At 42.1% G+C, this 17,617-nt stretch overlaps 1 protein-coding gene across 11 annotated transcripts in view; it reads right to left on the bottom strand.

Moving 5' to 3' along the window:
* Window positions 1-17,617, bottom strand: part of RCBTB1 (RCC1 and BTB domain containing protein 1) — a 91,832-nt gene that overhangs the window by 37,144 nt on the left and 37,071 nt on the right. For 7 of the 11 annotated variants that reach the window (XR_004626726.1, XR_004626728.1, XR_004626727.1 and 4 more), the window contains 5 exons: window positions 14,741-14,816; window positions 14,468-14,634; window positions 13,722-13,872; window positions 3,481-3,647; window positions 326-484 (listed from right to left, as the gene is read on the bottom strand). Coding sequence is in view for 8 of the 11 variants with exons in the window: in XM_034665134.1 (XP_034521025.1) it covers window positions 326-484; window positions 3,481-3,647; window positions 13,722-13,872; window positions 14,468-14,593 (603 nt within the window). In the remaining 3 variants the exon portion in view is untranslated. Of the gene's footprint in view, window positions 1-325; window positions 485-3,480; window positions 3,648-13,721; window positions 13,873-14,467; window positions 14,638-14,740; window positions 14,817-17,617 lie in introns of those variants that run through there. The other 4 variants (XM_034665136.1, XM_034665135.1, XM_034665132.1 and 1 more) reach the window with 2 other exon arrangements.

Genomic DNA, 17,617 nt, shown 5'->3' with positions numbered 1-17,617 from the left:
TTCATTGGATGAGTGAGATAGTATCAGGTTCTTCATTACATTAAGTCACAACACCTGTGGACATTAGACTATTTGGGTCTCACAAAAAAATAAAATTTAGACATATTAGTATCCTTACTTGCAGATAAATCTTGGAATTTAAAAATTCACACTGAGGAGCAAACACCGTCTGGATACTCCTCAATCAGTAACCAGTTAACTATCAATGAAACCATCAAAACAAAGCACCTTTCCTTCCATGATCTCATACGTGCTCCTCGTGAGGAACGTGGTATTTCACCGAGGGAGGAGATGAGGATGGGGGCAGAGTGCAGGGACAGCTCACCTCCCCATTGTCCAGAACAGCCATGGACGAGGTCTGACCACAAGCAATGCCAACTACCCTCTTAATATGTAAACAGTTTGTGACTTTTCGAGGAGTTGGTTGATTTGTTGTAGATCCTGATCCCACTTGGCCACAGTTGTTATAGCCCCAAGCAAACACCTACACAAGACAAGGGAAAAAGAACGAATTACTAGTAATAGGGAGAAAATTCTACCTCTAACACACATCAATACTCATGAAATAAAAATAAATTCACTTAATGAATATTTACAGTGTGCTACATGGCTCTACATGCTTTCCAGGCACTAACTTCTTTAATTTTCAGAGTAATCCTGTACGGTGACCCTGGGCAGATGCTATTATCACCTGCATATTATATATGGAAATGGAAAACAGGTTAGGTGGCTCACGTGAGGTTCCACACCAATAAGCAGTAAACGTAGAACGTGAACCCAAGAAGCGTAGCTGTGCTCTTAACCACTACACTCTGCTGCTTCTCTATTTATGACAGCCATATGTGACTTTTCAATCTCGCATCAATAGGAAATAAGGCATATACCACACAGGTAGCAGTGATAGGAAAAATCTGCTTAACTCTTTGGGCACAGATACTCTTTTTCCCTTCATGGAAAGCTTTCAAAGCCATACAATGCTTCTCCCTGTCTTACTGATCGCCAGTACCCAGTATTACATAACCTTTCCTGATGACTCACAATCATCATGATTATAATTATCAATCACAGTTACAGGTCATAACACAGTAAGGCTCACAAGTACCAAAGAGGTGTCTGTCCCTACGGAAATGACACCAGGTGGTCAGGCTATTCTTGGCACTGTTTTCTATGAGTTCTCATTTGCTGTCTGTCAGCTCCAAGCAGCTCCCCTCTTCAAATGCCTCCCGTGCACTTTTGGCCTGTAATTTGCCATAGTGTGAAAACCAGATTTCTAAAGAGACACAAATAAATCTCTAAGCTAGTTAAAATCTAGTAACAAAGATGAAAAACAAAAGAAAAAATTCACTTCAAGTTAATTACCAAGTAGGCCTATCAAATAAGAGTGTGACCAGAGAAAAGAATTAGCGGAGGGTGGATGCTGGCAGCCAGGAAAGAGCTTCCTCCAACACCAGGAGAATTTCTAAGGACGCCCACCCCTTTCATTTGCCCGCAGGCGGTGGTCCTCCCACATCCTGAGGTCTGGCTTCCACAGTTCCCTCCTCTGTCAGCACTTCCTATCTCAGCTCGCATGTCTGATGCTGCCCAAGGCCACAGGAGCAACACCCACGGCTGGCGCCTTGAAAGGACGCGCACTACAGGTTCGTGTCACAGCTACAGAAGAGATGACCTGCAACACCTCCTGACAGTCGGTTCACAGGAATATCTAGAATAATTATGCAAATATTTAGCATAACTATCCAAAGTAGCATATGCTTACAGTTAAAGTAAACCAAGAATCCAAGCTGTGCAAATTAGGGGATTCTAATTTTAACAATCATTCTTCTGGCACTTCTCAAGTATCCCAAGCTCCCTTGCAATGCAGCCGCCTTTTATTCAAAAATGAGAACTGGGGTTCCGATAATCAAAAGCAGACTAGCAAACCGTGGATTCGGGGCATAAGACCTGGGTGCTAGGCCTAGCTCCAGCACATCCCAGCCATGAAAACTTGATCTCCCTCAGCTTCCCTGGTTTCTGCACCCATAACCTGCCCCGCATAATAAAATCGCTGTTAACAGCACTGAGGGATTTTAAACAGGAGAACAGTATGATCTGTGTTTTAGAAATTGCAGGGAGTAGGAGCGCCTGGGTGATGCAGTTGGGCATCCGACCCTTGGTTTCAGCTTGGGTCGTGACCTCGGGGTCATGAGATTGAGCCCCACATCGGGCTTGCTCGGTGTGGAGTCTGCTTGAGATGTTCTCTCCTCCCTCTGCCCCTCTCACTCATGCGCTAAAATAAATAGATAAATATTTTTAAAAATATCAGAAAGGTAATACTTAACAGACCAATTAAAAAGGAATGGAATAAAAGAGACCATGGCAATAGCCCAGGTAGACAGCAAGGTCTAACCTAAGGATATAGAGATGAAGAGAAAATGAGAGAAAATGAGACAAAAGATTAGAACACAGAATCAATATGACGAGCAAACTTTAAGACAAGCATGGAACGCGGGGGTGAACAAGCGGTACAGAACCTACTGGAATGTCGGTAAAGTTATTTTCTATGACATCATCACATTTACGAACAAACGAAACAGACCTTAATGGATGGGGTAGTTAAAAAAAAAACTAAAGTACAGAACACAGTCATACACATCTGGTTTGTAGTCTCAGCAAAGAGCAGGAGACTCAAGTACCTTAAGGCTGAAGTTTACTGTCATCGAAAGAGTGGTCCCGATCACACAGGTTATGTTAGGAAAAAAGCGTGTTCCCACATGTTTTTAGTTGTTGCACAGAGGGCTACTATGTTTACACTATCCCAGATGTACATATGGTCATTATTTTTTTCAAAGGCACTTTCACAATAGCCAAAGGTGCGAACAACCCCAATATCCATTAGTGGAAACACGGATAAACAAACCCTGGCATATACTCAATGGAATGCTATTCGGCCTTAAGAAGGAGAGAAATTTCTAACACGTGCTCCAACACGGATGAACCTTGACAACATTACGCTCCGTGAAATAAGGCAGTCATAACAGGACGAACACTGCATGATTCCACTCATACAAGCTATCTAGAGTAGTCACACTCGTGGAGACAGAATGGTGGTTGCCAGGGGCTGGAAGGGAGATAGAGAGTTATTGTTTGGTAGATACAGTTTCAGCTTTGTAAGATAAAGAGCGTTCTGTGGATGGATGGTGATGATGGCTGCATAACAATGTGAATACACTTAATGTCACTGAACTGACATTCACTAGCTCACATGGATATAAAAATATATGCACATATTTTATACATATCAAATTTGCCATCCTAACCATTTTAAGTGGTTAAAGAGACCACAGCAACAGTCCAGGCACATGATAAAATGGTTGCAGGAAGTGGTTCTCACACATCCTAAGGTCTGGCTTCCATATTTCTTAAAAATGACTAGAACGGCAATTTTATATCATGTGTATTTTACCACAATTTAAAAGTAAAGAATAAAAGCAGGGCACTTACCTCTCCATCAGCTGCCAGAGCCATTGAATGATGTGAGCCACAAGCTACTTCAACCACTTGCTTGATCAAGAGATTGGTACAGACTTGGATGGGAGCAATGCCTTGGTTGGTCGTCCCATTCCCAAGCTGGCTATATCCATTGTGGCCCCAGGCATAAACAACTCCATCTATACAAGATGGCCACACACAAAGAATCAACTCCAAGAAGGAATGGTAACCCCTGTACTTTCTTCCCCAGACTTTGCACAACTTATTCTCCAACCTTCATTTCTTCCACACTGTCTTCTCCTCTCTATAAAGTAACCACTGATGAAGGGTAAGGGAAAGAGGGACAGATGAGGAAACAAGATAGACAAATGTAAAATCATTCAAGAAAGGACTTGACACTATCATGGAAAGAAGATCAGCTTGATGGTCAAAAGTCAGTTTGTATATATAAAAATTAGACTGTCTGAACACACTGATTCATCTCAGTTGTTCCTGTGGCAGGTACCAAGCAAAAGGCAAAAGATGTAAGAAAGCTCAGCACTATTTTACCAAATACCAAGTCTCAGGGAACCACTGAGGTGTGTGTGTGTGAGACTCTCTCACAAAGTACAGAGGAAAGAGGTATACTTTTTGTATATATATTACACACAAAATCCAAGAGCTTCCCTCAAGCAGACTATTATTGGCATAACATCCAGCTCAATGTTTCTCTAATGACTTTATCTTTTTGGGATTCTGAGGTAACTTCTCTGTTTTCCTCTCTAGAAGTACCACCGTTTTGTGCATTTCCTCCTATAGCATGCCTACGTGTCAAGAGCAGAGATCTCCATGTTACACACTCTTCTCATGTCTTTCCCACGGTCATAAAACATCCTGACCTATTAAAGACAATCTAGACCTGGAAACAATGATATCCAAGAGCAAGAGCAAGGGCAGAAATACAAGTGTTACTGTCAGGCTGCTAACTTGCTGAAATGGTCCCTAAGCAACCAGGGGAAAGGGACTCATAACTAAGTAGGTCTCTGATGATCTAATCTAGAGTCTAATCTTGTGTTTCTCACTAGAGGTCTTCCTTATTACAGAAATGATGACAGAAACCATAAATGGAAAATTTCATACCAAAAAGGATGAGTCTATAGATTGAAAAAATGTTAACACCTAAAAAAAAGATCCACGATACTATGTGAAAGTTTTATCAGATAATAGAAATGTCCAAACTTGGGGCGCCTGGGTGGCACAGCGGTTAAGCGTCTGCCTTCGGCTCAGGGCGTGATCCCGGCGTTATGGGATCGAGCCCCCACATCAGGCTCCTCTGCTATGAGCCTGCTTCTTCCTCTCCCACTCCCCCTGCTTGTGTTCCCTCTCTCACTGGCTGTCTCTATCTCTGTCAAATAAATAAATAAAATCTTTAAAAAAAAAAAAAAAAAGAAAAGAAATGTCCAAACTTTCACATGTTTTCATTCCTAAGAGAAAAATAGACTTGAATGATAAAAATACACCCCTTGTTCTTGGAGAGTAAAACTCAGTATCATAAAGGTGATAGTTGGGGCGCCTGGGTGGCACAGCGGTTAGGCGTCTGCCTTCGGCTCAGGGCGTGATCCCGGCGTTATGGGATCGAGCCCCACATCAGGCTCCTCTGCTATGAGCCTGCTTCTTCCTCTCCCACTCCCCCTGCTTGTGTTCCCTCTCTCACTGGCTGTCTCTATCTCTGTCAAATAAATAAATAAATCTTTAAAATAAATAAATAAATAAATAAATAAATAAATAAATAAATAAATAAATAAAGGTGATAGTTTTTCCTATGTGGATTTACAAATCTGAAATAATAGCAATAAAATGATGTAAGTTACTCTCTGGAGCCAGACAAACTGATTAGAAAGTTCACTGGGAAGATCATGAGAATAAATAGAAAACCTCTAAGAAAAGAAGCAAAAGGACAGCTAGCTCCACCAGTTATTAAAACCTACAAAAGTTTCTAAAACTAAAGTTAATGCTAGGAAATGAACACACAGACAAACCAGTGGAATGGAACTGAAGGTCTAGAAATAAACCAATTGCACACAGAATTAAAAGCTATGCTATTTGGAGAAGAAAGGACTTTTTTACAAGTTGGGTTGAGATAATTTGTCATATTGAAAAATTAGATTCATTCCTCACACCATAATTTTCTAATGAATCAAAAATTTAAATGTGCAAAATAAAATGAAACACAAATTAGAAGGAAAGAATTAGTGAATTCCTGAATAACCTGGGAATAGGGAAAACTTTCCTATGACTCACAATCCAGAAGCAATAAAAAGAGTGATAAATCTACTTATATGTTTTTTTAAAACTTCACATGGAAAAAAACACCATGGGCAAAGAAAAAAATTCAATATTAGGAAAAAATACTTGTAATTTATATTACTAAGAGATAATATCTCTGATATAAAAAGAGCTTCTAAAAATACAGAAGAAAAAGACCAAGAACCCTCTATAAATATGAACTGGTGGTTCACAATGAAAGAAATATAAATGACTCTTAAGCATATGAAAAGATGCTCACCCTCACTCTTAAGAAGAAAAATGCAAATTCAGAAGATGGGGACTCCTACTCACCATGGCTACCGTCTAGCTACTACCATCACTACTATTGCCGGAAGCCCGCTATGTCAGGAACAAAGACTAATGCAGAGTCCCTGATATAACATCACTCTTTTAAAGACACCAACTAGCTATTCGGTAATAGCTGACTATTTTTTTTTTAAAGATTTTATTTATTTATTTGCCAGAGATAGAGACAGCCAGCAAGAGAGGAAACACAAGCAGGGGGAGTGGGAGAGGAAGAAGCAGGCTCCCAGAGGAGGAGCCTGATGTGGGGCTCGATCCCATAACGCCGGGATCACGCCCTGAGCCGAAGGCAGACGCTTAACCACTGTGCTACATGGGCGCCCCGGTAATAGCTATTACCAAGCTGACTCCATGGACCCTTTCCACCCTGGAAGGAGCAGCCATTCATACTAACAGAAATCAACATATAATCGGGGTACAAGTTTCTTGCCCAGAGGACCTCAGCTAACACAACTGTATGAGGGCTTACAGAGTATTTAATCCACAGAGTATTTGATTCCACAAAACATCTCAACCAATCAAGGCACCACTTTCTAGCAAATGAGGTGCAGCAATGCTCCCATGACCATGGGGCTCCTGGTCCCATCTCACCTACTGCAACAGGCAGAAGATGTCAGTTGGACACAGTGAAGACAAGCAGGCTGAAGGTGCAGCTGAGGCATCAGCCTGGAGATGAGTCCACGTGAGGATGGGATGCTAAGCTCCAAGGGACAGCTTCTAAATCAATGACCACTAAATGGTGCTGTTTCCCTAACCGGTAGAATACATGGGTCCAGGAACCAGACTGGATTATATGAGTGACCCTACTGACGACGACTCCCAGGGACCGACTTAGGGAATCTGTGCTTCCTGTCCCTGAAATTATAGGTTCTGGAGGTTTAGAAGTCCTGGTTCCCTAAGCAGAAACACTTCCACTAACGGACACGGCAAAAATTCCACTGAACTTTAAGTTGTGGCTGCAAAAGGCACTCTGTGTTCCTCTAGTCAAAGGACCAACAGGAAAAAAGAGGAGTCACCTTCCTGGCAGGGGCAATGGACCCAGTCAGCAGGAAGAGGAAGGGCTGCTAGTATATTATGGGGGCAAGAGAGGAATATGCTTGGCAAGGAGGTAAAATTTAGTACTTTGGGTGCACACTTGCCCAACAGGGACGGTAAACTGGAACGCACAGTAGCCATGGCCAGAGTACAGCACGGTTAGGGGCTTATATCCCTCAAGAATGAGAGTCTGTGCCACACCATCAGGTTAGCCCCCTGAGCCAAATGCCAACCAAATATGAAGGGAATCTAGAAGGAGTGCTGAGTAGCAGTTGTGGCCATGGGACTAGCTGCAGCAAACAGGCAGTAATTCATCCCACTAACGGTCTTCACAGAAGTCTTCCCTAGGAAAAGAGGCCCTCCAAAATCCTGGGAGAGCTATCCCCAGAGCATATCAGAAGACATGGATCTGAGCAGTGCATGGAAGAGAATGAATGAACGCTGTGCCTTGCTGTGTCCCCCAGATGCCCCTCAGGATTAAGGACCTTTTCTCCAGTAGCTGGGACTGCTGCCAGCTGCCTATTCTGAGCCATTAGCTGTCTCCAGCCTTGCCCTTGGCAATCACTTTTTTTTTTTAATGTTTTATTTTTATTTGACAGAGAGAGACACAGTGAGAGAGAGAACACAAGCAGGGGGAGTGGGAGAGGGAGAAGCAGGCTTCCCGCTGAGCAGGGATCCCGATGCAGGACTCAATCCCAGGACCCTGGGATCATGACCTGAATCAAAGGCAGACACTTAATGACTGAGCCACCCAGGCACCCCTTGGCAATCACCTTCTTGTGATTACTTTACTACCGTTACATAATTATTCTCATCTTACTATTATCACATTATTTTACGTTCTTAAAATAGTATATATACCTATTTCTTTCCTTTTTACTTGATAAAACATAGGAAAAGTAAGCTTCCTGAGATGGCTCTTAGTCCCAACTCCCCAGGAAGCTTTCAAAGCAACCCCATCCAACCATGTACCAGCATCGACTTCCCCGGCCTTGCTCTTGCCACACAGTCTCTGACTGACCAAGGATCAAGCTTCAGAAGGGTCTAAGAGATGAGCAAAATTACCAAAGGATGAGACAGTGAAACCAATCAGGATAGAAGGGAGAGTGGGGAGTGGGAAAGGCCCAGGAAAGAGAGAGCACAGAGGGAGGCAAAGAAGCATCCTATTAAGTTCTGACCTTCAAGGAAACTCAGCCTTCAGAGACTGGACACAGAGTTGGAGAAGTGGTCAGAAACAGCTAATTTTATAAGTAACCTAATTAGTCGTTTGCTTCAGAAAACAAAACAAGAAATCCACAAGCCCTAGGTCTGTATGTAAAGTAATAACACTAAATGAATACTGATCTTCAGAGTAGTCACCAGATAGGACTAGATTTTCTTCTTCTTTTTCTTTTTTGAAGAAAGGCAGACTGCCATATGTAGTGCCTTATTTGGATGTGTCTAGAGTCTTGGAAGCTTGACTACCCTACATTCTCCTACAAATGGACTCAGAGCTTGTCTGGAGGCTCTTGCAGGGGAGCGTAGCTACTCATATACCCCTGACTTCCTCTATCAGGGAACGCTGGCCTCCTCGACCGAGCTTCGGGAGGACGCATATGGAGCAGGGAGGGAGGAAGGGGACACCCACCTACCCAGCCAGATCAGCTGTACCAACGCTGGAGGTCAATAGGGTGACAGATGTGGCAGCCAGATCGTGCTCACACCCTAGATTTTCAATTTAATAATGCAGCATTGATCAAAATTTTCCTAAAATACCTTTTAGAAATAGCACACAAGTCAGCAAAGCATGGAGAATTGAACACATTATCTTTATTCCTTCCCGAAAACCTACTGAAATACAGTGACGGGAACAATTTTTTTTAAAAAAAGGCATAAACACTCAAGGACAAAAAAGAACAATAAAGAAGAAAATACAGTAGGAGAGATGACAACAAAATTTTGGAAGAATGAAGGCAGACGGATGTGGTAACACAGCCGACCAGAGAAGGTGACACGTACAACTGCAGAAGGAGAAGCCAATTACAACCGGAGGATCCCGGGAAGGCCCAGGGACTGAAGGGACCAGACACCACAGGAGATGTAAGGGCAGGTGTAACAAAAACAGAAGCACTTAGACCCCACATCCTCATCCTCCTGCTGTGGGGTCAGGCAACCACCCCTTCCCAACACTGGTATAAGACAAGAGACCCACAGCATTTACGTGCTGTGAATTTCTTACTGTAAATGCCCTGCAGCCCAAGTTCTCCCTTTGCCCAAATCTCCTTCCTTCCCTTCTCCTACATAAGAAAATGAGCTAGGAAAATAATCTACAGAGGCCCTGACAAGAGCTGTGAGGCACCGTAGTGAGAAAAGGAGAAGTGGAAATCCGCTACTAAATAGTGAGATCCCTGTCCTTCCCCTGCTCATGGAAAGCTGGCAAAAAAAACCTGGATGGTCAGGAATCTGAAAGGTTCACCCTACAGAAGCTCATATACTGACACTGGGAGAATCCCTAATGAAACAGTTGGTATCTCTGTAAAGTGAAGCTCAGCACTTGACAAATCCCACCCATGAATCCAGTGTTCCCAGCACGTGAATCAGCACCTGGGTCTCACCCGCAGACAGATGGCCAAGGATCACCAACTTTTCAAGAAAGCTTCTGACAAGAAAAGTCAGAGACCAAAACAAATTAAAGAGAAAGGAGGAAGAGATGTGGGGGGGGGGGGGGGGGAGAAAGAAACAGTGCAGAGACCAGAAGACAACTTGAAAGTAACAGCCTCAAAGAGAAGTTAGTGAATCCATCAGAGTTGTAACATGAAGTTGAAGAAATTTCCCAAAAAGTAGATAGGGAACAAAATATAAAAAAGAAGATCAGTTCAGAATCCTCTTCCTTCTAAGAAAAATTCCAGAAAAGAAGAGAACAGAGAAAACAAAGAAGGGACATTATCCATGAAATATGACAAGAAAATAATTTAGACATGAAGGAATTTCCAAACTGAAGAGTCAACAGAATGATCAATAAATTAAAAATTGGGATGTCTCGGTGGTTCAGTTGGTTCAGCATCTGCCTTTGGTTCAGGTCATAGTTCCGCGGTCCTAGGATCAAGCCCCAGTCAGTCTCCCTGCTTAGCAGGGAGTCTGCTTCTCCCTCCCTCCCCTCCCCATACTCTCTCTCTCTCTCTCACTCGTGTGCACACTCTCTCGCTCATAAAATTTTAATTAAAAATTATCCACACCAGAGTACATAGCCATGATTTTTTCAGAAAATTGTGAATAAAGAAAAGAACCTTAAACCTTCCAAAGAGAAAAAAGGTCATATGCAAAAATAGCAAAAGTCAGAATGGCATCAGAATCTCAAAGCAGGGGCGCCTGGGTGGCACAACGGTTAAGCGTCTGCCTTCGGCTTAGGGCGTGGTCCCAGCGTTGTGGGATCGAGCCCCACATCAGGCTCCTCCGCAATGAGCCTGCCTCTTCCTCTCCCACTCCCCCTGCTTGTGTTCCCTCTCTCACTGGCTGTCTCTATCTCTGTCAAATAAATAAATAAAATATTAAAAAAAAAAAGAATCTCAAAGCAACCCTGACTGAGAGGTGCAATGACTTTAAAATTCTGAAACAGGATTTTCAATCAGGAATTTTAAGCCCAGCCAAACCACTGAGCAACTGCACGCATAAAATGAAGACATTTTAAGGGAATGTCTCAAAGATTTCTCTCACACCACCTTCCTTGGGAAGCTACCAGAGAATGCGTTTCACCCAAATAAGGGTATAATCCAAGGAAGACGACACAAGGCACAAGAAATAGGGGATCCAGAAAGGACAAAGGTGAGGGGACTCCCATGCATGATGGTGAATGAAGTTCTAGGCTGAGAGCTGGGGGGGGGGGGCGCAGGGCGGGGTAGGCCTACAATGACCAGTCCTGGCTAGAAGACGGGGATGGAGGACTCCAGAGACAACTAGACAATCTCAGAAGTGCTGAGATGCTCTATGAACAAGTTTGGGCATCATGACAGACCTACAGAAAAATAGGTGAATGAACCCCAGGTAAACAAACGGTTGTACAGAAAGGTGATGGCTCAGCTATAAATCATACTTACAGAGCCCTAATAATGCAAACACTGAATATCGATTTAACCAAAATGGTGGTATTGCTATATTGAAAGGATTGGAGGAGGAAATAAAGGGGAAAGAAAGCTAACTTCTATCTGCCATGATAAAAAGTGGAAGAATAAGATCTAAAATTGAAAATTCAGGAAGAGGGGCGCCTGGGTGGCTCAGTGGTTAAGCGTCTGCCTTTGGCTCAGGGCGTGATCCTGGAGTTCTGGGACTGAGCCCCGCATCAGGCTCCTCTGCTGGAAGCCTGCTTCTTCCTCTCCCATTCCCCCTGCTTGTGTTCCCTCTCTCGCTGGCTGTCTCTATCTCTGTCAAATAAACAAAATCTTTAAAAAAGAAAATTCAGGAAGAGAGTTGTAAGCGTGTTAATTTAAAAATATAGATTAACATGAGAAGAAACATTTGAAGGGGTTAAAAGTGGTTCCTTCTGAAGGGTAGTTTCTAAGACTGAGGAGGGGTGAGGCAAAGGTCCTTCTAAAGTGTTTTAAATGGTTTATTTTAAAACTATTTGTAATACATATATAATAGGCACAAACGTGCTATACATACATCTGATACATAATGTAGGGCACGTTTAAAATATGTTGTATAAAATATAACAATCAAAGTTGAACTAAAGAAAAATATTCCCAAAAGAAAATGTTATTTATTTGTATTTTTATGTTTCATGTTTATTTATGTTTATATCTTAATTATAACACTCAAGATAGTTAAGACTACATGATTTGGACTTTGGAAATAATTCCAAGAGTTGTAATTTCCTAAGGTCACCACTTTGAAGAAAACCAAGAATTTAAATGTACGTGTTTTAGGGGTGCCTGGGCAGCTCAGTCAGTTAAGAATCCAACTTCTTGATTTCGGCTCAGGTTATGACCTCAGGGTCGTGAGATCAAGCCCCATATTGCGCTCCATGCTCAGCAGAGAGTCTGCTTGAGACTCTGTCTCTCCGTCTCCCTCTGCCCCTCCCCCCACCCGCACATCCGTGTGTGCACACACACTCTCAAATCATCTTTATTTAAAAAATAAATAAAATAGGGGCGCCTGGGTGGCACAGCGGTTAAGCATCTGCCTTCGGCTCAGGGCGTGATCCCGGCGTTATGGGATTGAGCCCCACATCAGGCTCCTCCGCTATGAGCCTGCTTCTTCCTCTCCCTCTCCCCCTGCTTGTGTTCCCTCTCTCGCTGGCTGTTTCTATCTCTGTCAAATAAATAAATAAAATCTTTAAAAATAAACAAATAAATAAATAAATAAAATAAATGTATACATTTTAGTGTGTTTGCTCTAAAAAACTGCCCCAGTGTTTTACAATTAGAAATCAATGACCAGGGGGCGCCTGGGTGGCACAGCGGTTAAGCGTCTGCCTTCGGCTCAGGGCGTGATCCCAGCGTTATGGGATCGAGCCCCACATCAGGCTCTTCCGCTATGAGCCTGCTTCTTCCTCTCCCACTTCCCCTGCTTGTGTTCCCTCTCTCCCTGGCTGTCTCTCTCTGTCGAATAAATAAATAAAATCTTTAAAAAAAAAAAAAAAAGAAATCAATGACCAGTTAAAACTGGTATTTGTTAGGAAAAAATCAAATCATTAGATCACAAGAGATGACAAGCAGAACCAGTCAGCAAAGTAGTAACTGCTTGAAAGAGCCAGTGTGATGCCAGAAAGCATGGTTACACAACATGTAAGTGAGATCATCACCTCATTATGCTCAATACCAGTTATATTCTCACTAGACAACCATGCTCAGATCTGGATCTCACAGCTTGAGAAAGAGGCAGACAACTTGGAGTGGATTCCGATATGAGTTAAAGGCAATTAAAAAGCTCAATACTAAGACCTCTGGCAATATGCAGGGAAGCTGTGATTCCTCAGTCTGAAGAGAGAAAGACAAGCAAACAGAAAGCTTCCCCACAGAAAGCAGAGGGTCTCTTCTAGAGAGAGAGAGAGCAAGAGTTAACATGCTTAAATATAAAGGGAAGAATTCAGGTTATACAGAACCTATTTTCAGAGAGTCCTGGTTGCTCACAGTGCAGATAAATTACCAAAGAAGAATGTTATAGTGTCCTTCTTCAGTGATCTTAGGGAGGCAGAGATTAAAAGGAGAAGAATCCATCCCATATTCTTTCCAGATGGCACGCACATGAATGCCTGGGAATAAACTAAGATCTCTTAAATTCGAGATTCAGGAACTACACAATGAAAAGGAAAACCAGAATTATGTGTGTTTATAAAAACATAAAATAAAAACATAAATCCACTGAAAAATTAGGCTGAAGGACTACTTGGTTTTCTACATCTAATCTTTAACAACTTTACATTAGTATTCTTATGTTTACTTAATTTGCAAGCAATATTATGGCTGTTCCAGAGTTAGCCTGAAGTGCTTCACTTTTATCAGTTTGGTATAGTTCTCAGAAATTAAGTAATAAACCATTCGAAATTATTTCATATGGCCCCACCTTCCCTTAGCTCAGAAGTCATGCTCGATTTCCCACAAACTGAAAAGCTGGCTTTGTTCCCTCTTTACCTTCGGTGCTGAGAAGGACATGTGGTCCACTCCCATAACTAAGGCTTTTAATCTTCTTTCCACATAAGGCTTCTAGCTTTTTGGGTACAAGTGTACTCTGGTTATCTCCAGTTCCTAGACAGTTACTATAGTTCAGTCCAAATACAAAGACCTAGAAAACAAATAGTCTTGTCTGAGTCACTTGGCCTAAAGTTACACAAAGGCTCCCTTCTCCACCTGGAAAATAAGACACACTCAAGTTCAGTGTGACAGCTCAGTAGGCAGGAAGAGACTGATCAGATTAAGAAAAATTCAACCTCTACTGACATGACTTAAGTTTTAGGATATTTGGCTATACTATGAAATTCAAGGAGTAGCAGGGGGTTGAGGGGTATCAAATCAAGAAACTGAAAGGAGAGAGAAATTCTATCAAAGACATGGTCTTCCTGAATTTCAGGTTCTTTTTATCCCCAACCTTTTCAGAAGATAAGGAGGTAGGCCTTGCTGGATACATCTGGGATAGTGGTAGGAGAAAAGACTAGAAGGAAAGTAAGGGCCAATAGGATAAAGTGCCAAAAAACATACCAGGGAAAGTGGAATGAATTGTGTCTATGGATCTTTCACTGAATTATTTCAAAACAGAAACTGATATGAGTAAATCTGCATTCTGGAAAGATCGGCTGGCCACAACCTTTGCTTGGTCTTCAAAGTTCACACTTTAAAGCTCACCCCCGAAAATTACACTCTAGGTTTTGAGAGCTTCTTACCTCATCATTGTCAGTAACATACAGTGCTTCATTGGCTGAGGTGCCAAAGACACATGCTTTCCGAATAGACGTAATTTCTTGAGGTGAGAGCAGAGTGAAGATTGGCCACTTTCCTACATCCACCATGACTCTGGCTTCAAGTAATTCCTATAAATAAGCCAACATTTCTGCTGGAACAAAAAAGATCCCAAGAAAAAAATTAACCACTAAACTAATTTAAAAGACACTGTGAATAAAAGGAAACAAAACCTAATTCCAAAAGAAAGTACCTACCTTTGGTTAAATGGATCACTCACTTTCCCCAGCAACCTGTCCAATCATTCCTCTGCCGTCAAACCTGGGCCTTTTTCTGCAATGAGAGGAACAACTTGCTAGAACCTGTTGTTTATGTACGTACTTACAAGTCAGTGCTTATCTGTTTCATACATGCTCATTTGCAACCAGAGAGCAGATAATGGAAAGGCAGCTAACTGGATGAAACCAGGGTCTCTCGTCAGGAATTTTTTCTTTAGGTTATTGAGATAAAGTAAAGGTTACAGTACTAGTTTGTCTAAGACACTGAATTCTTGCTTAGGAGACGGAGGGCGGGAGGGTGTGCGTGTGTGCACCTGAATGTTATAAACATCAGAATCATTACCTCTACTTCCCCAATGTGCTCCTCCCACCCCCAGGATTCACTCAAAGATCCCCATCCCTTGTAGAAAATAACTGCCATACCAAGCCACTGTTTAATGATGGGAGTGGCACATCCCCACCTAAGTCTAGAGTGGCAAAAATATTAAGAAGGACTAGCCTAAGATATACTGAATGAAACCATAAAATAAAGTATTATATTCTGGTCCTGATTTCTATGACCACATTTTCTACATATATACAGATCAAATGGCATTTCACATTGAAAAGTTATATGAACAAGGGAAGACAGTTCACCCTAATCTTGGTGTTCAAGGTCATGACTGTAGCCTTCATGGAAATAGCAATTAGCTTCAATAGTATCCTATAAAAAGTAGACACAGGTATAAATTTCCATAGAACTCTAAACTTGACCTGTTTAAGGAGTTTTACACGAAGAATCCATCCTGGTCATGCCTCCAATTCTTCTAGGGTTAAAAAGTATTTCTCGAAAGTCCAGGGAGCTGCACAAGCACAAAACCCTACCATGCCAAGTGCGTTTCCATACTGGCTCTCACCTCTAGAAACTGAAATAGAACCAGTTTATAAATAAAACCAGGCTTTCCTAATGAGGTACAGAACTCCTGAAGTTCCTTCCTCCTCACCCTCTTCTCAGACTTCTAAAAATAGCCAGGAGAGCCAGGCTCAAGACCAAGGAAGGCCTTCTGGGCTCCTGCACCTCTGATAACACCTAGAGAGAGCCTTGGGGCTTAGGCAGACTTAGCCAAGGCCTCAGTTTTCACCATCCAGGGAGATTTTTCCCATCAGCACCAACTTGGATGACAAAGAGCATGCCCCAAGAATCACATCACATACTCAATAAGCATTAAGCACCAACAGGACAGGCCATTCCCCATCACTCCATAGCCAGACTCCTGGAACAACATTTGAATGTTCTGAGAAGAGTGCATGTGTGCGTGCTGGTGAGAACAGGCAAAGGATTTCAGGAAAGGTAAAAAAACTAATACATAAAAACATGTTGAAAAATTTTGTTTTGGGGCGGCTGGGTGGCGCAGTCATTAAGCGTCTGCCTTCGGCTCAGGGCGTGATCCCGGCGTTCCGGGATCGAGCCCCATGTCAGGCTCCTCCGCTGGGAGCCTGCTTTTTCCTCTCCCCCTCCCCCTGCTTGTGTTCCTTCTCTCACTGGCTGTCTCTCTGTCAAATAAATAAATAAAATCTTAAAAAAAAAAATTTTGTTTCAACTGGTAGAAGGGGTAAAGGAAAGTAAGTCTCCCTACCATCCCTCTCCAATCCTCTCCTCAAAGGCAACCACTGTGAACAGTTGTTTCTAATCCCTTCCAGAGACAGTGTATGCCTACAAAAGCATTATGTGTATGTTTGTGTGGAAGCCTTTTTTCCCTTACTTAACAGTATATCTTGGAAATCATTCTATATTAGCACATGTAGACTTACTTCATTTCTTTTCAATGGTACATACAGCATTCCATTACATCAAGTTAACAACTTATCTGCTTCCGCTGAGAGACTGTTTAAGTCACTGCTAGTCTTTTCCTAACATAAACAAGACTGCAATTATTGTCTACCTAACATTACTGCATATACTTGTCTTTTTTTATACATATATTTATAAGATAAATTCCTAAAAATGGAACTGCTGGGTCAAAGTCTAATTGCTATTTTTAAAAAAATATTTATTTGAGAGCAAGCAAGCACATAGTGGTGGGGGGGGGCTGGGGCAGAGGGAGAGAAAGTCTTAAAGCACCACCCAGGCACCCCAAATTGCTATTTTACCTTTTTAACAGTTATCTCAAATTGTCCTCTACTGAAGTAGTACCAGTAAATAAAATAACCAGCAATGTACGGCAGCACCCGGTCACCCACACCTTACCACACAGCGTATTATCATGGTGTCTCGGCTTTGTTTCAGGTTGAATTCCTCCTATGATGAGTGAGGCTGGGCATCATTTAAAAAATAATCACAATAACAACAACAATAACAGTGGATATTTCTTGAACACTATGTGCCAAGTACTGTTCTTAGTATTTTACATCTATTAATTCACATAAATCCTCACTTTACGGTCAAGGAAATGGAGGCAAAGAGATTTTAAGTATTTGCTCAAACCAGTAAGTGGCTGAGTCAGGGCCTGAAGCCACGCAATCCGGAATCTGGAATCTGCACATGCACCCTTCACCTCTTGGCCTCATGCGTCATCCTTTTACATAAAGTCCCTATTTTTCCTACTGGACTATTGTTCTTGATTTTTGTGTTCTTTATATAGTAAGATGATTGTTTTAAATGCTCTTAGAAGTAACCAAAAAAGATGCCTCCCACCCTGTCCCACCCAAATGGCCTGCCTTGCGTCTCTTACAAAACAGAGAGGGAAGGAGTCACAAGAAAGGAAACAGTGTAAATATCTATAAGCAGAGAGATCAATTCCAAAAAAAATCCAGAACTTTATTTTCCTAGAACATGAACCACATCAAAGTTAGTCCTCAACATTTAATACTGTATAT

This window comes from Ailuropoda melanoleuca, chromosome 7 (assembly GCF_002007445.2).
Source record: "Ailuropoda melanoleuca isolate Jingjing chromosome 7, ASM200744v2, whole genome shotgun sequence".
Classification (NCBI taxonomy): Eukaryota; Metazoa; Chordata; class Mammalia; order Carnivora; family Ursidae; genus Ailuropoda; species Ailuropoda melanoleuca.
This window is presented reverse-complemented; position numbering and strand designations above follow the sequence as displayed.